Source organism: Salmo salar, chromosome ssa18 (assembly GCF_905237065.1).
Source record: "Salmo salar chromosome ssa18, Ssal_v3.1, whole genome shotgun sequence".
NCBI classification, from domain to species: domain Eukaryota; kingdom Metazoa; phylum Chordata; class Actinopteri; order Salmoniformes; family Salmonidae; genus Salmo; species Salmo salar.
Genome location: NC_059459.1, coordinates 67,360,369 through 67,386,185, shown reverse-complemented (window position 1 = coordinate 67,386,185; position 25,817 = coordinate 67,360,369). Strand labels below are relative to the sequence as shown.

At 43.6% G+C, this 25,817-nt stretch overlaps 1 protein-coding gene across 1 annotated transcript in view; it reads right to left on the bottom strand.

Moving 5' to 3' along the window:
- LOC106577785 (tyrosine-protein kinase SRK3) overlaps nt 1-25,817 on the bottom strand; it is a 44,918-nt gene that overhangs the window by 11,575 nt on the left and 7,526 nt on the right. The window contains exon 3 of the mRNA XM_014156128.2: nt 11,697-11,841. Coding sequence (XP_014011603.2) covers nt 11,697-11,841 — 145 coding nt within the window. The remainder of the gene's footprint in view (nt 1-11,696; nt 11,842-25,817) is intronic.

Genomic DNA, 25,817 nt, shown 5'->3' with positions numbered 1-25,817 from the left:
CCTATATTAGCCATTGATCGAGATAGGGATTTGAACTTGTGGTTTTACTTAATTCTCCAGACTGGCCAATGATTATAACAGCAATTCTGATCCAACTATAAATTCATACATTGTGCCCCTGGCCTGAGAGGATGGAAGTTCAATATGTAGCTATATGTAGTAGGCTGATGTTAACTAGCTGGCGTGGCGCATCGTTGCCCATGAAAGGAAGTTAGGCTAGCGAGCAAGCATTTTAGCCCAACCTGTCTCATTTAGCCAGGTTGTGACAGTACGTCAAGTACAAACTCATGGACCCAGGCACAGAGAAACACAGCAGGCAGAGGTGAGGGTAAATCCAGAACATTTACTAAAGTCTTCACAGAAAAAACAACAAAGCAATAGCAAATGAGTACACTACACAAAACAATAGACCTGAGCAACCGGCCCAGTCCACAGAAAAACCTAAATAGTCATAGAACAGGTGAACCCAATAAGCCCAAATCAGGTTCACCTGGACACTAGAAATAACCTAAGAGTGCCCTCCAGTGGCGCCCTCAGGGAGTACACTCAATGATGACACCTTACCTGTGACAGGACTCCCCCCTCAAGGAACGGCTTCTGACGTTCCACCAGGGCTAGCTGAACATTGACGGAAGTCCCGAATGAGTCTGGGGTCCAAAATGTCCCGGCCCGGAACCCAGGAACGTTTCTCAGGGCCGTAACCCTCCCAGTCCATGAGATACTGAGTTCCCCGCTGGATCTAATGGCTGGAGAGGATGCATCGCACCTTGTAGGCTGGCTGTCCCACTATCATGCGAGGCGGAGGTGGAGGCGGAGTGGCCAGAACGAGAGGACTGAATACCACAGGCTTGAGTCTGGAGATGTGGAAGGTGGAATGGACCTTTATGGACCGGGGAAGACAAAGACGATATGCCACTGGATTGATGCGCTGTAGGACCTCAAATGGCCCAAAGTCCTAGATTCCACATGTAGGGGCAGATCCCTAGTAGACAACCAGACTATTTGGCCTGGACGCAGGAGGGGACTCGGGCGACAAAGACGGTTGGCCTGTCATTGAACCCGAGCTGAGGACCTCAGAAGCGCTGACCAAGCCCTCTTCCAGGTACGGCGGCAACGAAAGATGAGGCATTGAGCGGAAGGAACCGTCACTTCGATCTCCTGATCTGGAAACAGGGGGGGCTGGTAATTGTACAATGCCTGGAATGGTGATAGACCAGTGGAGGAACACTGGAGAATGTTGTGTGCATACTCCACCCAGGGAAGGTGCTGACTCCAAGTGGTGGGGTTGGCGGACACACAGCACCGTAAAGCAGTCTCCAGATCCTGGTTCACCCGCTCATTTTGACCATTGGACTGAGGGTGATAACCCGAGGACAGACTGGCTGATGACCCCAGAAGAGTACAGAATGCCCTCCAAAATCTGGAGGCAAACTGGGGACCCCGGTCAGAGACTATGTACAGAGGAAGTCCATGAAGGCGAAAAACGTGTTGAATAACTAGCTGAGCAGTCTCACGGGCAGATGGAAGCTTAGGCAGTGGAATGAAATGTGCCACCTTGGAAAAGCAGTCCAAAATGACCAGGATGACCGTGTGTCCCTCTGAGGATGGAAGGCCCGTGATAAAATCCATAGAGAAATGGGACCAGGGTCAAGAAGGTGTAGGCAGCCGATGAAGAAGCCCCAGAGGCTGCTGACAAGGAGTCTTGTTCTGGGCGCAGGTCGGACAAGCAGCCATGAAGGTCCGAGTGTCCGCCTCTGCCTCAAACTCTAGTGTTCGCTGCCCTCCCGGATGAGAGGTGAGACGCAACAAGTGAGCCCACTGAAATACCTTGGACCGTGCTCCAAGAGGAAAAAAGTCTGTTAACCTCTATGGGCTAGGTGGGACGCTAGCGTGCCACCTGTGGTGCACTCCATCAACAGCAGGTGCATTTCAAGAGCGGCAAATTTGAATCCAAATAAATGACAAAATTCAAATTTTTCAAACATACAACTATTTTACACCCTTTGAAAGATAAACATCTCCTTAACCTCTATGGGCTAGGTGGGACGCTAGCGTGCCACCCGTGGTGCACTCCATCAACAGCAGGTGCATTTCAAGAGCGGCAAATTTGAATCCAAATAAATGTCAAAATTCACATTTTTCAAAAATACAACTATTTTACACCATTTGAAAGATAAACATCTCCTTAACCTGTTGGGTCTAGGGGGCAGCATTTGCACGTCTGGATAAAAAAAATTTACCCGATTTAATCTGGTTACTAATCCTACCCAGTAACTAGAATATGCATATACTTATTATATATGGATAGAAAACACTCTAAAGTTTCCAAAACTGTTTGAATGGTGTCTGTGAGTATAACAGAACTCATTTGGCAGGCAAAACCCTGAGACATTTTCTGACAGGAAGTGGATACCTGATGTGTTGTATTGACTTTAAACCTATCCCATTGAAAAACACAGGGGTTTAGGAATATTTTGGCACTTCCTATTGCTTCCACTAGATGTCACCAGCCTTTACAAAGTGTTTTGAGTCTTCTGGAGGGAGATCTGACCGAACAAGAGCCATGGAACGGTGATGTCCCATTAGACACCTGGCGCGCTACTTCATGTTGGGTACCCTCGTTCCAATACGTTATAAAAGAGTATGCATTCGTCCACCTTGAATATTATTCATGTTCTGGTTAAAAAAGGCCCTAATGATTTATGCTATACAACGTTTGACATGTTTGAACGAACGGAAATATATTTTTTCCCCTCGTTCATGACGAGAAAGTCCGGCTGGCTTACATCATGTGCTAACGAGACGGAGATTTTTGGACATAAATGATGAGCTTTTTTGAACAAAACTACATTCGTTATGGACCTGTGATACCTGGAAGTGACATCTGATGAAGAGAATCAAAGGTAATGGATTATTTACATAGTATTTTCGATTTTAGATCTCCCCAACATGACGTCTAGTCTGTATCGCAACGCGTATTTTTCTGGGCGCAGTGCTCAGATTATTGCAAAGTGTGATTTCCCAGTAAGGTTATTTTTAAATCTGGCAAGTTGATTGCGTTCAAGAGATGTAAATCTATAATTCTTTAAATGACAATATAATATTTTACCAATGTTTTCTAATTTTAATTATTTAATTTCTGACGCTGACTTGACTGCCGGTTATTGGAGGGAAACGATTTCCTCAACATCAATGCCATAGTAAAACGCTGTTTTTGTATATAAATATGAACTTGATAGAACTAAAAATGCATGCATTGTCTAACATAATGTCCTAGGAGTGTCATCTGATGGAGATTGTAAAAGGTTAGTGCATCATTTTAGCTGGTTTTATGGTTTTGGTGACCCTGTCTTTGACTTGACAAAACATTACACACAACTCTTGTAAATGTACTGTCCTAACATACTCTAAATTTATGCTTTCGCCGTAAAACCTTTTTGAAATCGTAAAACGTGGTTAGATTAAGGAGATGTTTATCTTTCAAATGGTGTAACATAGTTGTATTTTTGAAAAATTTGAATTTTGACATTTATTTGGATTCAAATTTGCCGCTCTTGAAATGCACCTGCTGTTGATGGAGTGCACCACGGGTGGCACGCTAGCGTCCCACCTAGCCCCAAGAGGTTAATCTAACCACGTTTTACGATTTCAAAAAGGTTTTACGGCGAAAGCATAAATTTAGAGTATGTTACGACAGTACATTTACAAGAGTTGTGTGTAATGTTTTGTCAAGTCAAAGACAGGGTCACCAAAACCATAAAACCAGCTAAAATGATGCACTAACCTTTTACAATCTCCATCAGATGACACTCCTAGGACATTATGTTAGACAATGCATGCATTTTTAGTTCTATCAAGTTCATATTTATATCCAAAAACAGCGTTTTACTATGGCATTGATGTTGAGGAAATCGTTTCCCTCCAATAACCGGCAGTCAAGTCAGCGTCACAAATTAAATAATTAAAATTAGAAAACATTGGTAAAATATTATATTGTCATTTAAAGAATTATAGATTTACATCTCTTGAACGCAATCAACTTGCCAGATTTAAAAATAACCTTACTGGGAAATCACACTTTGCAATAATCTGAGCACTGCGCCCAGAAAAATACGCGTTGCGATACAGACTAGACGTCATGTTGGGGAGATCTAAAATCGAAAATACTATGTAAATAATCCATTACCTTTGATTCTCTTCATCAGATGTCACTTCCAGGTATCACAGGTCCATAACGAATGTAGTTTTGTTCAAAAAAGCTCATCATTTATGTCCAAAAATCTCCGTCTTGTTAGCACATGATCTAAGCCAGCCGGACTTCTCGTCATGAACGAGGGGAAAAATATATTTACGTTCGTTCAAACATGTCAAACGTTGTATAGCATAAATCATTAGGGCCTTTTTTAACCAGAACATGAATAATATTCAAGGTGGACGAATGCATACTCTTTTATAACGTATTGGAACGAGGGTACCCAACATGAACTCGCGCGCCAGGTGTCTAATGGGACATCATAGTTCCATGGCTCTTGTTCGGTCAGATCTCCCTCCAGAAGACTCAAAACACTTTGTAAAGGCTGGTGACATCTAGTGGAAGCAATAGGAAGTGCCAAAATATTCCTAAACCCCTGTGTTTTTCAATGGGATAGGTTTAAAGTCAATACAACACATCAGGTATCCACTTCCTGTCAGAAAATGTCTCAGGGTTTTGCCTGCCAAATGAGTTCTGTTATACTCACAGACACCATTCAAACAGTTTTAGAAACTTTAGAGTGTTTTCTATCCATATATAATAAGTATATGCATATTCTAGTTACTGGGTAGGATTAGTAACCAGATTAAATCGGGTACATTTTTTTTATCCAGACGTGCAAATGCTGCCCCCTAGCCCTAACAGGTTAAGTGGACAGCCGTCTGGAGCTGCCTTCCTACTTTGCGCCTTCCTCACTACCGTCTCTATACCCCAGGACAGGGGTGCGAGGATGAGTGACCTGGGGATGATTGATTTAAGCTGCCAATACTCACTGTTGCTGCGTAACTGGTGAGAAAGGGCATCTGGCTTCACGTTCTTAGACCCCGGACGGTACGATAACGTGAATCTGAACCGAGTGAAGAAAAGATTCCAGCGAGCCTGTCGGGGATTGAGACGTTTAGCATCCTGGATGTAGGCTAGGTTCTTGTGGTCAGTCCAAACCGTAAAGGGATGTTCCCGAGCCCTCCAACCAGTGCTGCCACTCCTCCAAAACAGTTTGACCGCAAAAAGCTCCCGATTGCCGACATCATAGTTCCTCTCCACTGGAGTGAGACGTCTGGAGAAGACGGCACAGGATGAAGCTTTTGGTCTTTCGCAGAGCTCTGAGACAGAACCGCACCCACGCCCACGTCAGAGGCATCCACCTCCACCACGAAGGGAAGAGAAGGATCCGCATGAACAAGAATGGGTGCCGAAGGTCCTGGAACGCCTTCTCAGCAGCAGAGGTCCAACATACATGCCCAGCCGAGCCCTTGGTGAGTGTTGTCAATGGCGCCGCCACAGCACTAAAGTTTCTCAGAAATCTCCGGTTGAAATTAGCAAAACTCCAAAAACGCTGAAATTGCTTGACCGTGCTGGGTGGCGGCCAGTTGACCACAGCTCCTACCTTTTGGGAGTCCATCTGTACACAGCCCTGAGACACGATGTACCCCAGGAAGGAGAGCTGAGGAACGTGAAACTCACACTTCTCGGCCTTCACGAACAAGTGATAAGCGAGGAGTCTTTGAAGAACCTTGCGGATATGTTGGACGTGTTCAACCATGGACTTGGAGAAGATGAGGATGTCATCCAAGTACACAAACACGAACTGGTGAAGGAAGTCGCACAGCACATCGTTAACCAGAGCCTGGAAAACAGCTGGAGCATTAGTAATTCCAAGCGACATGAACCGGTACTCATAATGTCCATTGGGAGTGTTGAACACTGTCTTCCACTTGTCTCCTTGTCTGATGCGCACCAGATTGTACGCCTTTCGTAAATTCAACTTAGAAAATCGTAGCTCCCTGGAGTCTCCCAGACATTGATTACTTAAGAGGAAGGAGGTAACGGTTCTTGATGGTAATGTTATTAAGACCCTGGTAATCGATATAGGGACATAATCCCCCATCCTTCTTCCCAACGAAGAAAAAGCCCACTCCTGCAGGTGAAGTGGATGGCTGAATAAAATCAGCCGGCAGCGCCTCCTTAATATAACTGTTCATGGCTGCAGTCTCTGGACCTGAGAGAGAATACAGCTCTCCTCTCGAAGGAGTGATGCCGGACAGTAGGTCGATGGCACAATCGTAGGGCCTGTGAGGAGGTAGTTTCCTGGCCCTTTGTTTGCTGAAGACCTGACCCAAATCACAGTAATCCCGAGGCACGCGGGAAAGATCAGGCTTGTCATTCCCAGCCCGAGGAACAGGAGGGTCGGAAGTCTCCAGACGAGCAGGACCGGAAAGGTGTGGAGAGAGTTGCTGGCAGGTATACTGGCATGAAGGATTCCATCCCAGAACTCTTCCCGAAAGGCCAGTCAATTATGGGTGGAAAGCCACGGATGTCCAAGAACCAGTGGCACCTCAGGAGAGTCCACCAGATGTAAATGGATAAGCTCCACATGGTCATCCAGAACTCATAGCTGAATAGGCATGGTGCATAGGCATTGCTTCACCTTCCCAGACCCTAGGGGTTGTCCAACTTAGTGAGTGGTAGCCTCTGTTGGCGAGCTAATGTGAAATCCAGAATATAGCTGGTACCTGAAAGCAGGAATGTCCAACTGCCCATTGTCCCACCGCAGGTTGGCCGGAACCACGGTGCGTACCGTTTTGGCAGCAGGAGACTATCTGACTCGCCGGTATTCTCCCATCTACTGACGAGTCATCCCGTTTCCCGTCAGCTCGGTACAGGAAGCACGGAAATGTCCAGACTGTGCACAGTAACGACATTGTTGCCCGTTAACCTGTTAGGGCTAGGGGGCAGTATTTGCACGGCTGGATAAAAAAAATGTACCCGATTTAATCTGGTTACTAATCCTACCCAGTAACTAGAATATGCATATACTTATTATATATGGATAGAAAACACTCTAAAGTTTCTAAAACTGTTTGAATGGTGTCTGTGAGTATAACAGAACTCATTTGGCAGGCAAAACCCTGAGACATTTTCTGACAGGAAGTGGATACCTGATGTGTTGTATTACCTTTAAACCTATGCCATTGAAAAACACAGGGGCTGAGGAATATTTTGGCACTTCCTATTGCTTCCACTAGATGTCACCAGCCTTTACAAAGTGTTTTGAGTCTTCTGGAGGGAGATCTGACCAAACAAGAGCTATGGAACGATGATGGCCCATTAGACACCTGGCGCGCGAGTTCATGTTGGCTACCCTCGTTCCAATACGTTATAAAAGAGTATGCATTCGTCCACCTTGAATATTATTCATGTTCTGGTTAAAAAAGGCCCTAATGATTTATGCTATACAACGTTTGACATGTTTGAACGAACGTAAATATATTTTTTCCCCTCGTTCATGAAGTGAAGTCCGGCGGGCTTAGATCATGTGCTAACAAGACGGAGATTTTTGGACATAAATGATGAGCTTTTTTGAACAAAACTACATTCGTTATGGACCTGTGATACCTGGAAGTGACATCTGATGAAGAGAATCAAAGGTAATGGATTATTTACATAGTATTTTCGATTTTAGATCTCCCCAACATGACGACTAGTCTGTATCGCAACGCGTATTTTTCTGGGCGCAGTGCTCAGATTATTGCAAAGTGTGATTTCCCAGTAAGGTTATTTTTAAATCTGGCAAGTTGATTGCGTTCAAGAGATGTAAATCTATAATTCTTTAAATGACAATATAATATTTTACCAATGTTTTCTAATTTTAATTATTTAATTTGTGATGCTGACTTGACTGCCGGTTATTGGAGGGAAACGATTTCCTCAACATCAATGCCATAGTAAAACGCTGTTTTTGGATATAAATATGAACTTGATAGAACTAAAAATGCATGCATTGTCTAACATAATGTCCTAGGAGTGTCATCTGATGGAGATTGTAAAAGGTTAGTGCATCATTTTAGCTGGTTTTATGGTTTTGGTGACCCTGTCTTTGAATTGACAAAACATTACACACAACTCTTGTAAATGTACTGTCCTAACATACTCTAAATTTATGCTTTCGCCGTAAAACCTTTTTGAAATCGTAAAACGTGGTTAGATTAAGGAGATGTTTATCTTTCAAAGGGTGTAAAATAGGTGTATGTTTGAAAAATTAGAATTTTGACATTTATTTGGATTCAAATTTGCCGCTCTTGAAATGCACCTGCTGTTGATGGAGTGCACCACGGGTGGGACGCCTGCGTCCCACCTAGCCCATAGAGGTTAATCCTGCGCTTTCTCTCCAGAGCGGAAAATCTGGTGCTTCCCAATTGCATCAGCTCTGCTGAAGGATATGAAGGAGCATCATAGCCAAATTGATAACCCTGATGGGATACAGGGCAAGCAGGCCCATTATACAGCAATGGCCCAAATGAAGAATCGACTCCCTTAGCGGAGCCAGAAACACTGGAACCAACTCGGAATCCCTCCATCCTCTCATGATGACATTCCCGAAGCCGGTTGTTAATCCGGATGGCCAGAACGATAAGCTCCTCCAGAGTGTCAGGGTTGTCCCAGGAAGCCAGTTCATCCTTGAGAACCTCAATGAGTCCATTCAGAAACACTGAGTGAAGTGCCTCTGTATTCCAACTGCTCTCAGCAGTGAGAGTCCAAAAATCAATGGCGTAATCAGCTACGCTCCGGCTGCCCTGCCGAAGCGCAATGAGTCTTTGAGCAGCATTCCTGCCACTGATGGGGTGATCAAAAACCCTCCTCGTCTCCTGGGTGAAGCTTTGCCAATTGAAACACATGTCTGTTTGCTGCTCCCATATGGCCATGGCCCAGGCCAGAGCCTGTCCTGAGAGCAAGGAGATGACATATGCCACTGGAACGCTCGGTTGAAACGTTGATGCCTGCAGCTCGAAGACCAGCGAACATTGAAGCAGGAACCCATGACACCTCCCAGGATGCCCCTCATAGCGCTCTGGTGCCAGGAGATGAGGCTCCCGAGGGGAGGAGGACAATGAGCTGTTAGGAACCACCACAGGTGCAGCAACCGTTGCTCATGTCTATCCGGTCTGCAGAGTGAACACAAGAGTTTCTAAATCCTCCGACAATGTCTTCAGCCGCGCCTCATGGCGACCAATCAAAGTTCCATGGTGAGTGAGAGCCGACCGTAAGTGGTGGAGTGTCCCTCGGACGACAGAGACTTCTCTGTTGGGTCCATTGTTGGCTCAGGTCTACTGTGACAGTACTGCTTGTACCAACTCGGACCCAGGAGCAGAGAAACACAGCAGGCAGAGGTGAGGGTAAATCCAGAACATTTACTAAAGTCTTCACAGAAAAAACAACAAAGCAATAGCAAATGAGTACACTACACAAAACAAGAGACCTGAGCAACCGGCCCAGTCCACAGAAGAACCTAAATAGTCATAGAACAGGTGAACCCAATGAACCCAATCAGGCTCACCTGGATACTAGAAATAACCTGAGTGCCCTCCAGTGCCACCCTCAGGGAGTACACTCAATGATGACACCTAACCTGTGACACAGGTAGCCTAGGACAACGACACCACAGTTTCTAAACCACGAGAGTCATAGACCATTTCGGCAACATGAAAGAGAGGAGGATGACATTGGCATGTAATAGGTAATAGTAATAGGCAATCAAGAAATGTTGGAGAATGGAATTCTAAATACAAGTGTATTTAATTACTTTGTCAAATGAATGGATTCACATGCAAGGCATACAGCTTAAATTAACATTAACAAAGCCTTATTCTAGGCAAAGATCCTAAGGTTAACAAGACAAAGCATGAATAAAGAGATTCTTACATGGCCAGAGGCCTAGAAGCCTAGGAAATGAGAATTGATCATACGACCTTCCTGCATGGCCTGGAGACAGGATAAGATAATTTAATTCCATTTGTAACATATGAAGGTGTAACCTTCTCAACCCAAAACCAACCACCATTGAGGTGTAACCTGACCAGCAAGGCCCAATCTCCACAGGGTGTCCCAGCAACTAAGAGCTTGCGTGGGGGATGAGACCAATGTAAATGAGACAGAATTCCTGAGAACACCATAAAACCTCTTCGCATAGAGTAATTTAGAGTTCACCCTGTACAGATATCGGTTACCACAGAGAGCATTCATCCATATAGATAGCATCAGAGTTATCCTCACTGAACAAATTTCAGATAGATACCAAACATGGATAATATATTATTATTCTATCACATTCAATAGTCAGTCCTCTGCATACTGTAACAGAGATACATTTTGACCCCTCAGAGGAGGAAGGGTTGGCTAGTCCTTGGGCATTGTCCTTTGTGCTTTCCTTGTGTTCCTGGACCATTTGGCATGCAATTACAAGTGACAGAGAGCACATAAATTAGCGCCAAGCCTACAGCTGTCCTTCTAATTATCGCATTATCCAAAATGACACATTGAGAATATTAAAATACTGGTCGTTTTTAACCTCTACGGGATCGGTGTCCCATCCCACGGGATGGTTGAATTAACATGTGCTAATGGGATTAGCATCACATTCTAAGTAACAAGAACATTTCCCAGGACATAGACATGTCTTATATGTGCAGAACACTTAAATTCTTGTTAATCTATCTGCACTGTCCAATTTACAGTAGCTATTACAGTGAAAAAATACCATGCTATTGTTTGAGGAGAGTTAACAACAACAAAAAACTTTTATCACGGCAACTGGTTTTATACACTCACCTCTGAAGGTAAATAATGTTCTTACATTCAGTAATCTTGCTCTGATTTGTCATCCTGAGGGTCCCAGAGATAAAATGTAGCATAGTTTTGTTTGATAATGCAATTAATTGGATTCGACAACACCTCCGGTAGCTACTTATCCCAATGCTTCTCATCTTCATGAAATCCAATGGGATGCTATGGCATTAGCTAGCCTAGCATGCTGATGAAAACGTCTGTTTAATTAAAAACTAGCAGTATTCCAATCTTCTCAATTCACCATTCATAATTTTGGGATACTTAGGAGTACAGCGACATATTCCATCATTGGATTGAGGTACGTTTTTCCAGACATATACCATGCCGGGCTCTGCATGTCCACATTCTGGCATTGCACCGTTCCGACTAGAGAGAAAGTCAGGTTCTGGCTACCCATTCAACCAGCTAGAAATGGGCAGCTAGCTAGCTAAATATTTATAGTACAGAAGAGACATTCTTCAAGTCGAAGTTGGATATTAGTAGTGGTGTAGTAAATTATCTATTATTCTGCAATGAATGGCTTGAATATGATTTAAACCTAAAACTATAGCATGTTAATTTCAAGCAAAACATATGTAAGTGAATGGATTTTCCAACGTTCTGAAGGCTGTCTTTACCCTTCGCAGTCATTGCTAAGCTAAACAATGGGCCTCATGTCATTGATGACACAAACCTGTCTTCCTCCATAGGTCTATTCAAAACACGGAAAATGTCAGAATGCTCCTATCCCATCCATTCTCATCCTGGATTTCATAATTACTGAATCTGGATCATTGTTATACAGATTATACATTTGGAAAAACTGGGCACAGGTGTTTACCATCTTGAACGATCTTCACTGCAACCTTTTCGCCTTTATAATGGCCTTTAAAGACCACTCCAAAGAAACCTTTGCCCAGTTGTATACGCTCTTTGGCTTTTCGACAGAAATATATAGAGCTGCGTTTAATCTCGAAGATTGTCTCCTGTGGAGGGAGACACAAGAGAGAGATTCAAGGTCAGACAGATTATCAGCAGATCAGACCTCAATTTGAGTCACCTAAAAAACCTAACAATTGTAACTTGTCCTCTGTAATCAGTAAACAAATCTCATTATGAAATACCCATGTAGTGGGATGTATGTACTGTATGTGAACTTCCCAAGAAGTAAAAAGATCTGAGAGCAGGATGTTGTACGCCTATTTTATTTCAGAATCATAGTTTGAATGGAAATGTTTTATTTTGGGTTTAAGTTAAAGATCTCCATAGTGCTTCCGAAAGGGAAAAAACACATGCCAAGACAGATTTTAAAATACAGCTGGCAAGTGTCTGTAAGGGTCCAAGCACTGTAGGTGGGTCGTTCCACAAAATGAGTGCCTTTTGCGTCCCTTTGACATTTTAAGTAGAAATTGTGCACCAATATTGCATTTTAAAAGCCTGTTATATGCAATGAAGTGCCTTAAAATACAAAAAAAGTAATACACATTAGGAACACCTTTCTTTTTATTTTTTACCTCCCCAATTTCGATCTTGTCACATTGCTGCAACTCCCCAACCGGCTCGGGAGGCGAAGGTCGAGTCATGCGTCCTCCGAAACATGACCTGCCAAACCGCGCTTCTTAACCCCTGCCCTCTTAACCCGGAACTCAGCCATTCACCTAACGACCAGGGTCAGCCTGCAGGTGTCGGCCCGCCACAAGGAGTCGCTAGAGCGAAATAAGCGAAATAATGCCAACACAGGCCAAACCCTCCCCTAACTCGGACGGTGCTGGGCCAATTGTCCGCCACCCTATGGGACTCCCGATCACGGCCGGTTGTGATACAGCCCTGGATTGAACCCAGGTATGTAGTGACGCCTCTAGCACTGTGATGCAGTGCCTTAGACCGCTGCGCCACTCGGGAGGCCAGGAACACCTTACTAATATTGAGTTGCACCCCCTTTTGCGTGCAGAACAGCCTCAATTTGTCAGGGAATGGACTCTACAAGGTGTCGAAAGCGTTCCACAGGGATGCTGGCCCATGTTGACTCTAATGCTTAGCACATTTGTGTCAAGTTGGCTGGATGTCTTTTGGGTGGTGGATCATTCTTGATACACACGGAAACAGTAGCCTGCTTGATGGGTGAACTGCTGACTGCTCATAACTTGTAGCTGATTGTTGACACATTAATCAGGATTAATGGGCAGGGCAATTTATGTCTGTTGTCCTTTTAGTAGTCAGTGGCTGTATTGGTGGGAGAGTGGTTTCTCCTCTCCTACGTAATCAGCAATTAGTATCAGGAGGTGTGCTCTTCACCTCTGCTAAGCAATTAGCAAGGTATTAGTACTTCAGTCTCCCCTGTTTTCTCAGGGGCAGATGTAAGTGTTGGTTGTGTCAGCGGCAGTCTCGTTGCCGAAACAAAAACGTTTTTGCCGAGTTATGCGATGAAGGAAAGAGAGGACGGCTCCACACAACTCTTTCGCTTGAGTATCTCACCTAGTTATTTTCAGATGATCAACTATGTTTGTTTTCTACACCTGTTCCCTCCCCGTAGGCTTTATAGATGCTCCCCACCCCTTGCCTGCAACCCTTCTAATTTAGTGTACCCTGCGCACAAACCATGTGGAATTCCTGGTCCCCAGCAGTGTTTGGAACTGCCGATCTGCGGTCAAGAACACTGAGTTAATCTCAGCCTATGCTTTTTTTTATAGCTGATTGTTTCAAATCACAAGCTTGTAGGCCTTTACCTATTTGGGAAGCCTGCAATTTGGGCAGAGCACGTGGCAATAGCTGGGGATGTCAGTGAAAAGCAACTAAATTATGTGAAGATAGTGAGTATAATTTAACATCTTGAGACAAGAAGGGGAGGGGTGTGTTGCAAAGACATAGGTGAGTCTCTCTCCAGAATGTCTCCTGCCAAATCTTGCTCATTCATTTTGTGAATTGTTTGTCCTTCGTTTCTTTTTTAACAATTCCACATTACATGTCACCAGTAGTAATATGTAATGGGGAATGACAAAAAAAGAGCAGCTCAAGACATACAGAAAGGTAGGCATAACAGACTGAGTAGAGAGATGAACACAATTAAAATAACCTGAACTCATCATATTTTTGACTTTTTATTTGTCGGCTTCATGTATTTTGACAGGCCTACTGCTGCATTGCCCTATAGGCTATGAGTTCCACGCGCTCATTTCTTTAGCCACCAATGGATCACGCTTTATCAATGTGTCCATATGGCAGAGGCTGGTGCTCTGCATTAGTTGAAATGTAACTTTTAGATTTTTACCATTTTAATTCAGATTTGTATTATTAACCACGTGACATTTATAAAAATCTATCGAAAGGAAACTTCCACAAATGTGCATATGAAAATCATAACTGTCACAGATCGGTATAAATTGTAAGCTTCCCCTGACTTGAAACTCACGCCTTAAGGGCACAGGGCGAGATGCAGATGGTCGAGTCTTTCATATTTATTATAATCCAAGGGGCAGGCAAGAGAATGGTTGTGCACAGGCATAAAGTCAGAGTCCAGGAGGTACAGAGTGGCAGGCAGGCTCGAGGTCAGGGCATGCAGTAAGGTCAGGCAGGTTCAGAGTCAAGGCAGGCAAGGGTCAAAAACAAGGAGGACAAGCAAAAGAGAGAAGAAAAAGCAGGAGCACGGAAAAACACGCTGGTTGACAAGACAAGACGAACTGGCAACAGACAAACAGGGAACACCGGAATAAATACCCAGGGACTAATGGAGAAAACGGGTGACACCTGGAGGTGGGTGGAGACAATCACAAGGACAGGTGAAACAGATCAGGGCGTGACACACGCACCGCCTATGAAGTCTTTATAAAATAATTGCTTCTATGGTTGGATTTGCCAATAGGCTAATTTAAAGCAAAATAAGTAATGCCAAATAATATAAAATAGAACATTCAGGTTTCAAACAATTAAGTAGGCCTATGTTTTCAAAATGCATATGGTCTCCAGCTCACATTGTAAAGTGGTGGTGATGTGCTGATAGCCTGTTGCCGCCACTTGAATTTTTAAATGGGAGGCGCTTCAATTAGGCTACAAGTTGAGAAATAGAAATAGTAGGCCTAGCTCTTTTTGATCATGCACCAAAACAGTTTTTAACACGCAATTTCATTTAGAATTGTTGCACAATGAATGGGCTTATAAAAGCACATATTGTACTTCAGCAGCAACCAGCTGAGGAGTTGCAGGAGATATCCAGCTCAAATCATCCTCTGTGTGCTGTGTGCGTGTGATAGTTGTGTTGGATAAATAAGATAGGCTACATGATGACTAACAAAATGCATGCACACAAATTTAATTCCACTGTTATGCAAATTACCTCATTGACCTATAAGCATGATGGTCTAATGTACTGTATTGCCATCAATGTATAAAAAGCATTAATTTGCGATGGGGAATTTTTTTTTCCTGTTCACTTTGGCCGGCAACAGTTTTATTTATCGGCTAACGGAAACCCTGGGTCTAATATGTGTAATTGTGCCAATCGTCAGTGGGAGAGTTTAAGTGGTTGATGGTTATGTTGTTAAAGGTTGAGCACCTCTTTTTAACACTGTCAGCTCTGCAATCTTTGTAAGAGTGACATTAAAGAGCTGACATGAATTTCACATCAATTTAATGGAAGTTAGTTGCCTGGAGGTTGTTGTGAATTCTGCTTAACCTAATTGCCAACCAGTTGTCAGTAAGTTATGGCAGAATTCACAGTAACTTAATAGCCAGTTACTGCTAGTAACTCACAGGCAACTAACTGCCAGTAACTTACTTGCAGCTTAACTGGCAACCAGAGGTCAGTAAGTTATTCTAAAATGCACAGTAACTTACTTGCAACTAGCTGCCAGTAGCTCATTGTACCTTTTCTGATTACATGAAAGCTTATACATTAGGTGACAACTCCTACGCATTCTTTGTGTTGAGCACGCTTGGGACCCTGCCTCACCTGGCCTCAACATCTTGGGTGACGGCAAACTGACCTTCATCCCACCATCAGATCAGTGAGTGTGACAGATATCAGCCACAGTAAGTTACTGTGAATTTTACAATAACTACCTGCAGCATGCTGACAGTAAGTTTTTGAAAATAAAACATGAACTTCCCGGTATCCAACTACTATTAATTTACTGGAAAATGCACAACCAGGTCATCTGTGATACAAGTCAGTATTTGACGTCCATCCATGCTGAGGACATCTGGAGATAACGTGGAAATCGTCCACTAGGGGCAACAGTGAGTGCTGTTCAAGTAGTTTTCAGTTTTGATGGGACGTTGTGGATGGGGAGGGCAAATGGGCATAACCATCTGCCTCTGATTCCAAAGAACCAAAGGTTGCAAGTTCAAATCCAGTGATAAGTTGCTTTTAATATTTTGGTTTTAAGCCTATCCCAAACCTTAACCCCGTAACCATTCGGAGTTAAGGCCTAACTTTAACCTTAAACACAACTTCGACATTTGACATGAGACTGTGAAAGCTGGTAGAAAATGCCGCTTCTTAACAGTGCAAAAGCTCTTACAAAGATTGTAGAACTGGAAGTGCACAAATGAAGTGCTCAACCTCAATCAACATAACGATAAAACCACTTAAACAGGTACAACACTTGCACTAACAGTTGGCTCAAATACAAAATATTTTAGACCATGCCCCCAAATATGTCAATGAGCTCCCACCAGCAAAATGCCTCATCTACATTTCAAAGTACAGTGAATGTAAGGTAAACAAAAACGTATTTTACAACAATAACACCTCAATTGAACTATAAAAATAAAGTATTTTTTACTCCAACTCAGTAGCTGGTAAATTGTTTACAGTGTGTACCATAAGCACATTGAAGTATCTTATAAGTATAACTGTAGAACATCTCATTGGTTCTACATGGTAACCTGCGTGTTCTTCATGAGAGTGTTCTAAATGGAACTCAAAAGTGTTGCCCTACAGGGACAAATCCAAGGCTTCTATGTGGCACCCAATAAGGTTCCCCCATAGTGACAAATTACATAACTATGTAACCAGAGGGTTCTTCATGACCTGGTCTACAGTGCCAGAAAATATTCATACCCCTTAATTCCACATTTTGTTGTGTTGCAGACTGAATTCAATAAATAGTACCCGCAAACACCAGTCTTAATATCAACAGTGAAGCGACGACTCCGGGATGCTGGCCTTCTAGGCAGAGTTGCAAAGAAAAAGCCATATCTCAGACTGGCCAATAAAAAGAAAAGATTAAGATGGGCAAAAGAACACAGACAGAAGGCCAGCATCCCGGTGTCGCCTCTTTACTGCTTCACTGCTTCACTGCTTCAGATCCTCCTCTCCACTCACTCAGGGCTTGGCGTCTCAGGCTCTGCACACTCTTGGATTGCATCCTACCTTGCAGACCGCTTCTGCAAGGTAACATGGAGAAGAACTGTGTCTGCACCACATACTCTCACTACTGGTGTCCTTCAGGGTGTGATTCTAGGCCCTCTGCTCTTCTCCAAGCCCAAGTCACTTTGTAATATGCTCAAATGGTCTCTCCTATCATTGCTATGACACTCAATTACTTTTCTCCTTACCCCCTTCTGACACCGAGGTGGCGACACGCATCTCTGCGTGCCTGAAAAATATCTAGGATTTCGGATTTCGAAGCTGCTCTTCCTCACAGGGAAAGGCCTGCCTGATCCAAGACCTTTCCATCACAGTTGACAACTCTATGGTGTCTCCCTCCCAGGGCGCAAAGTCCCTGGACAACACCCTGTCGTTCTCTACAACCTTTAAAGCAGTTATTCGCTGCTGCAGGTTCATGCTCTACAACATCCATAGAGTACGACCCTACCCCACACAGTAAGTGTCACAGGTCCTAATCCAGGCATTTTTCATCTCCAGTCTGGACTAATGCAACTCGCTGTTGGCTAAGCTCCCAGCTTGTGCCAAATCCCTTCAACTAATCCAGAACTCTGTAACCCACCTGGTGTTCAACCTTCCCAAGTTCTCCCATGCCACCCTGCTCCTCTGCACACTTCCCTGGCTTCCAGTCGAAGCTTGAATCCTGTACAAGGCCATGGTACTTGCTTATAGAGCAGCAAGAGAAACTTCCCCTCCCTACCTCCAGGCTAGGCTCAAACCCTACACCCCAAACGGAGTACTCTGTTCTGCCACCTCTTGGCCCTCACACCCTTATGGCCCAGTAAAAGCTCTCCTCTGTCCTGACACTGCAATGGTGGAATGAGCTTCCAAGCTAGGACTTAACTTAAAATAACTTTACTTAATTTTTACTTATTGTGTACATAATGTTGCTGCTACCGTCTCTTATGACCGAAAATAACTTCTGGACATCAGAACTGCGATTACTCACTGCGGACTGGAAGAAACGTTTTCCTTTAACGAGGCAAACGAGATGGATATCCTGCTTCACTGGAACAGGTCCAGATCCACAACTTTTGCATGAATAAAAGACACAGGAAAGGGGGCAGCATATCGGGTAGCCTTCTGAGAATCTGTAGGCGAGCGAGTAAACTCCCACTGCCATCAGTTCTTCTTGCTAACGTGCAATCATTGGAAAATAAAATTGATGACCTACGATTAAGATTATCCTACCAACAGGACATCCAAAACTGTAAAATCGAATGTTTCACCGAGACGTGGTTGAACAACGATACAGACAATATAAAGCAAGCAGGATTTTCCATGCACCGACAGAACAGAGATGCTACCTCTGGTAAGACGAGGGGTGGGGTGTGTGTCTATTTGTCAATAACAGCTGGTGCGCGATGTCTAATATTAAAGAAGTGTCGAGGTATTGCTCGCCTGAGGTAGAGTACCTTATGATAAGCTGTAGACCACAGTATCTACCAAGAGAGTTCTCATCTATATTATTTGTAGCCATCTATTTACCACCCCAGAACGAATATGGCACTAACACCGCTCTCAACCAACTCTATAAAGCCTTAAGCAAAAAAGAAAATGCTCACCCAGAAGCGGCGCTCATAGTGGCCAGCATGTCACGTGCAAACAGAGAAAAATCAATCCTAGACCACCTTTACTCCACACTCAGATATGCATACAAAGCTCTCCCCCGCCATCCATTTGGCAAATCTGACCATAATTCTATCCTCACTCTCATTTCTATCCTCTATCCTCCTAAAACAGGAAGTACCAGTGACTTGCTCAATATGGAAGTGGTCAGATGACGCGAATGCGGCACTACAAGACTGTTTTGCTAGCAGAGACTGGAATATGTTCAGATTCATCCAATGGCATTGAGGAGTACACCACCTCAGTCATCGGCTTCATCAATAAATGCATCGACGTCGTCGTCCCCACAGTGGCTGTACGTACATATCCCAACCAGAAGCCATGGATTACAGGCAACATCCGCATCGAGCTAAAGGCTGGAGCTGCCGCTTTCAAGGAGCGGGAGACTAATCAGGATGCTTATAAGAAATCCTACTATGCCTTCAGACGAACCATCAAACAAGCAAAGCGTCAATACAGGATTAAGATTGAATCCTACTACACCGGCTCTGACGCTCGTCGGATGTGGCAGGGATTGAAAACTATTATGGACTACAAAGGGAAACCCAGATGCAAACTGCCCAGTGACGCGAGCCTACCAGACAGGCTAAACGCCTTTTATGCTCGCTTCGAGGCAAGCAACACTGAAGCATGCACAAGAACACCAGCTGTTCTGGATGACTGTGTGATAACGCTCTCGGTATTCGAAGTGAACAAAACATTTAACCTATTATGGCTAGGGGGCAGTATTTTCACGGCTGGATAAAAAACGTACCCGATTTAATCTGGTTACTACTCCTGCCCAGTAACTAGAATATGCATATAATTATTGGCTTTGGATAGAAAACATTCCAAAGTTTCTAAAACTGTTTGAATGGTGTCTGTGAGTATAACAGAACTCAAATGGCAGGTCAAAACCTGAGAGATTCCTTTACAGGAAGTGGCCTGTCTGACCATTTCTTGAACTTCTTTGCCATCTCTATCTTTTACAAAAGATCTCTGCTCTAACGTGACACTTCCTACGTCTTCCATGGGCGCTCAGAGCCCGGGAAAAACCTGAATGTCGTCATCCCAGCCCCAGGCTGAAACACATTATCGCCTTTCTCAAGTGGCCGATCAAGGGACTGTGGGCTTAGGTGCGTGCCCTGGCCGCCCCCGTCTTTGTGATTTTTCCTCTGTTTGCCGAAAAGGAGATTCCTGGTCGGAATATTATCTCTTTTTTACGAGATAAATTGCATAAAAATTGATTTTAAACAGCGGTTGGCATGCTTCGAAGTACGGTAATGGAATATTTAGAAATGTTTTGTCACGAATTGCGCCATGCGCACGACCCTGATTTACCATTTCGGATAGTTTCTGGGACGCACGAACAAAACGCCGCTATTCGGATATAACGATGGATTATTTGGGACCAAACCAACATTTGTTATTGAAGTAGCAGTCCTGGGAGTGCATTCTGACGAAGACAACAAAGGTAATAACATTTTTGTTATAGTAAATCTGATTTTGGTGAAGGCTAAACTTGCCGGGTGTCTAAATAGCTAGCCTGTGATGGCTGGGCTATGTACTTAGAATATTGCAAAATGTGCTTTCACCAAAAAGCTATTTTAAAATCGGACATATCGAGTGCATAGAGGAGTTCTGTATCTATAATTCTTAAAATAATTGTTATGCTTTTTGTGAACGTTTATCGTGAGTAATTTAGTAAATTGTTAGTAAATTCCCCGGAAGTTTGCGGGGGGGTATGCTAGTTCTGAACATCACATGCTAATGTAAAAAGCTGTTTTTTGATATAAATATGAACTTGATTGAACAAAACATGCATGTATTGTATAACATAATGTCCTAGGTGTGTCATCTGATGAAGATCATCAAAGGTTAGTGCTGCATTTAGCTGTCTTCTGGGTTTTTGTGACATTATATGCTAGCTTGAAAAATGGGTGTCTGATTATTTCTGGCTGGGTACTCTGCTGACATAATGTAATGTTTTGCTTTCGCTGTAAAGCCTTTTTGAAATCGGACAGTGTGCTTAGATAAAGGAGAGTCTTGTCTTTAAAATGCTGTGAAATAGTCATATATTTGAAAAATTGAAGTTTTTGTATTTTTGAGGAATTTGTAATTCGCGCCACGCCTATCATTGGATATTGGAGCAGGTGTTCCGCTAGAGGTTAAACAGGTCAACATTCACAAATCCGCTGGGCCAGACGGATTACCAGGACATGTACTCAAAGGATGGGTGGAACAACTGTCAAGTGTCTTCACTGACATTTTCAACCTCTCCCTGACCGAGTCTGTAATACCTGCATGTTTCAAGCAGACCACCATAGTCCCTGTGCCCAAGGAAGCATAGGTATCCTGCCTAAATGATTACCACCCCGTGGCACTCACGTCAGTAGCCATGAAGTGCTTTGAAAGGCTGGTCATGGCTCACATCAATAGTATCCTCCCGGACACCCTAGACCCACTCCAATTCACATACCGCCCCAACAGATCCACAGATGACGCAATCTCAATCACACTCCACACTGCCCTTTCTCACTTGGACAAAAGGAACACCTATGTGAAAATGCTGATCATTGACTACAGCTCAACACCATAGTATCCACAAAGCTCATCACTAAGCTAAGGACTCTGGGACTAAACACCTCCCTCTGCAACTGGATCCTGGACTTCCTGACGGGCTGCCCCCAGGTGGTAAGAGTAGGCAACAACATGTCTGCCACACTGATCCTTAACACTGGGGTCCCTCAGGGGTGTGTACTTAGTCCCCGCCTGTATTCCCTGTTCAATACCATGACTGCGTGGCCAAGCCCAACTCCAACACCATCATTAAGTTTGCTGACAACAAAACAGTGGTAGGCCTGATCACTGACAACAATGAGACGGCCTATAGGGAGGAGGTCAGAGAACTGGCAGTGTGGTACCAGGACAACAACCTCTCCCTCAATGTGAGCAAGACATCGGAGCTGATTGTGGACTACAGGAAAAGGCAGGCCGAACAGGCCCCTATTAAAATCGACGGGGCTGTAGTGGAGGTGTCCACATCACCAACGAACTATCATGGTCCAAACATACCAAGACAGTTGTATGAGGGTACGACATAACCTTTTCCCCCTCTGGAGACTGAAAAGATTTGGCATGGGACCCCAGATCCTCAAAAGGTTCTACAGCTGCACCATCGAGAGCATCCTGACCGGTTGCATCACCGCCTGGTATGGCAACTGCTCGGCCTCTGACTGTAAGGCGCTACAGAGGGTAGTGCGAATGGCCCAGAACATCACTGGGGCCAAGCTCCCTGCCATCCAGGACCTATACAATAGATGGTGTCAGAGGAAAGCCCATAAAATTGTCAGAGACTCCAAACAGCATAATCATTACAGAGTTGCACCTTGTGCTGGGGACTATAAAATACCCCTTTAAAATGTACAGTTTTGTCAAACACAATGCCACAGATTTATGCGCTGCATGAGGTAAATGGTGGTCACACCAGATACTGACTGTTTTTCTGATCCACACCCCTACCTATTGTTTTAAGTTATCTGTGATCAACAATGCATGTCTGCATTCAAAGTCAAGTAAAATCCATAGATTACGGTCTAATGAAAATATTTAAATGGACTGATTTCCTTATATCTGTGAATTGTTTCATGTTACATTTAATATTTTTGTTCAGTGTAATAGTCAAATCATAGTGTTAAAGCAGGTATGCTGTTTTCTGGTGTTTGTGGTGGAAAACTGAGTGGTTTGAGCATAAAAGGTCAACCCTGTTACCCATAGATAGACAGGCTAGACATTTTTTAAAGGCCCAGTGCAGTCAAAAAATTTATTTTCCGGTGTTTCATATATACAGTCAGGTCCATAAATATTTGGACATTGACCAAGTTTTTATTATTTTAGCTGTCTACCACAGGATATTGGAGTTGACATTAAATAATGAAAATTAGCTGAAAGTGCAGCTTTAATTTGAGAGTATTTACATCCAAATCGGGTGAACGGTGTAGGAATTACAGCACTTTTTATATGTGGTCCCCCCTTCTTAAGGGACAAAAAGTAATTGGACAATTGGCTGCTCAGCTGTTCCATGCCAGGTGTGTGTTATTCCCTCAATAGTTCATTTATAAGTAAGCAGATACAAGGTCTAGAGTTGATTTCAAGTGTGGCATTTGCATTTGGAATCTGTTGCTGTTAACCCTCAATATGAAGTCCAAAGTGCTGTCACTGCCAGTGATGCAAGCCGTCATTAGGCTGAAAAATCTAAACAAACCCATCAGAGAGATAACAAAAACATTAGGTGTGGCCTTATCAACTATTTGGTACATTCTTAAAAAGAAAGAATGCACTGGTGAGCTCAGGAACACCAAAAGGCCTGGAAGACCACAGAAAACAGCTGTGGAAAGCACAGGTGAGCTCAGGAACCCCAAAAGGCCTGGAAGACCACGGAAAACAGCTGTGGTGGATGACAGAATAATTATTTCCCTGGTGAAGAAAAAGGTGGGCAGATGAGACAAAGATCAACTTGTACCAGAATGATGGGAAGAGAAGAGCATGGAGAAGGGAAGGAACTGCTCATGATCCGAAGCATACCACCTCATCTGTGAATCATGGTGTAGGTAGTGTTATGGCGTAGGCATATGTGGATGCCAATGGAACTGGTTCCCTTGTATTTATTGATGATGTGACTGCTGAAAAAAGCAGCAGGATGAATTCTGAAGTGTTTAGGGCTATATTATCTGCTCAGATTCAGCCAAATGCTTCAAAACTCATTGGACGGAGCTTCACAGTGCAGGTAGACAATGCGAAAGCAACCCAATACTTTTTTAAGGCAAAGAAGTGGAATGTTCTGCAATGTCCAAGTCAATCACCTGACCTGAATCCAATTGAGCATGCATTTCACTTGCTGAAGGCAAAACTGAAGGATAAACGCCCCAAGAATAAGCAGGAACTGTAGACGCCCGCAGTAAAGGCCTGGCAGAGCCTCACCAGGGAAGAAATTGTTAAAAAAGAAAAATGCTTTTGCAACCTCTTTGCAATAAGGAATTGAGACCAAAAGCTCAAGAGAAGTTTCAAGTGTTTAATACCAAGGATACAGTGAGCTGAGTGCATACATTTAGAAAGTTCACAACACATGTTATACTTTTCCCTTGTAGGCGTCACCTCCCCAGCTATACATTTTATGCCCCCAATGAGTTTCCCTCCTTTCCCCTGTGGAATGTCCATGGTCCTCTCTTTGTTTAGCTAGATGTCAGAATCACACCCCTCCATCTTCTGTTCTGGGCCTGACCCTGCTCTCTGATCCTAGGCAATTTCCTCTTATCTGATTCGTTCAACCTTTCTAAATTAGCATACAAACAGTTTCATGGACTAAACTCCATTAATACTCACAGTAATCTTGTGCTAAACAGGATACAAATAAACTACAGTTTAACTTGAAACATGTTACATTTTAACAGAATCCATCAAAACACAGCATCTGGTGATGTCTATGGGTTCCAGACTTCAGGCAGTCATTGACTGCAAAGGATTTGCAACCAAGTATTAAAACTCACAATTTCATTTATGATTATGTTTGTTTTTCCAATTACTTTTGAGCCCCTCAAGGCTCTTCCTAGAGCTAGCCGCCCGGCCAAACTGAGCAATTGGGGGAGAAGGGCCTTCGTCAGGGAGGTGACCAAGAAACCAATGGTCACTCTGGCAGAGCTCCAGAGTTCCTCTGTGGAGATGGGAGAATCTTCCACCAGGACAACTATCTCTGCAGCACTCCACCAATCAGGCCTTTATGTTAGTGTGGCCAGACCTCAGTAATAGGCACATGACAGCCCTCTTGGAGTTTGCCAAAAGGCACCTAAAGGACTCAGACCATGAGAAACAAGATTCAATGGTCTCATAAAACTCTTTGGCCTGAATGCCAAGCGTCACGTCTGGAGGAAACCACGCACCATTCCTACAGTGAAGCATGGTGGTGGCAGCATAATTCTGTGTTTTTTTTTCAATGGCAGGGACTGGAAGACTAGTCAGGATCAAGGGAAAAATGAATGGAGCAAAGTACAGAGAGATCCTTGATGAAAATCTTTTCCAGAGCACTCAGGACCTCATACTGGGGGAAAGGTTCACCTTCCAACAGGACAATGACCCTAAGCACCCAGCCAAGACAATGCAGGAGTGGCTTTGGGACAAGTCTCTGAATGAACTTGAGTGGGCCAGCCAGAACCCGGAATTGAACCCGATCGAACATCTCTGGAAAGACCTGAAAATAGCTGTGCAGCAACGCTTCCCATCCAACCTGACAGAGCTTGAGAGGATCTGCAGAGAAGAATGAGAGAAACTCCCCAAATACAGCTGTGCCAAGCTTGTAGCATCATACCCAAGAAGACTCGAGGCTGTAATCGCTGCCAAAGGTGCCTCAACAAAGTAATTAGTAAAGGGTCTGAATACTTATGTGAGTGTGATAGTTTTTAAAATGTCTAAAAACAGTTTTTGCTTTGTCAATATGGGATATTATCTGTAGATTGATGAGGGAAAGAAACAATGTAATCCATTTTAGATTTTTTTTTTTAACCAGGCAAGTCAGTTAAGATGAAATTGTTATTTACAATGACAACCTAGGAACAGTCGGTTAACTGCCTTGTTCAGGGGCAGAACAACAGATGTTTTACCTTGTCAGCTCGGGGATTCGATCTAGCAACCTTTCGGTTACTGACCCAACACTTTAACCGCTAGGCTACCTGCCACCCCGAAGAAAGAATAAGGCTGTAATGTAACACAATGTGGAAAAAGTCAAGGGGTCTGAATACTTTCCAAATACACTGTATATGCTTCAGTCTACTAATTATACAAATAGGCCCTGTTATATTTCAAAATTCTAATCAAATTCTCTAGCCTATACTTTGTAGGACGCATGTTCTGCACCAGAATCATATGTTCTCTCCCTGCTTTATCATGGTTTGAACGATGTGCATAATTCCAGTTTAT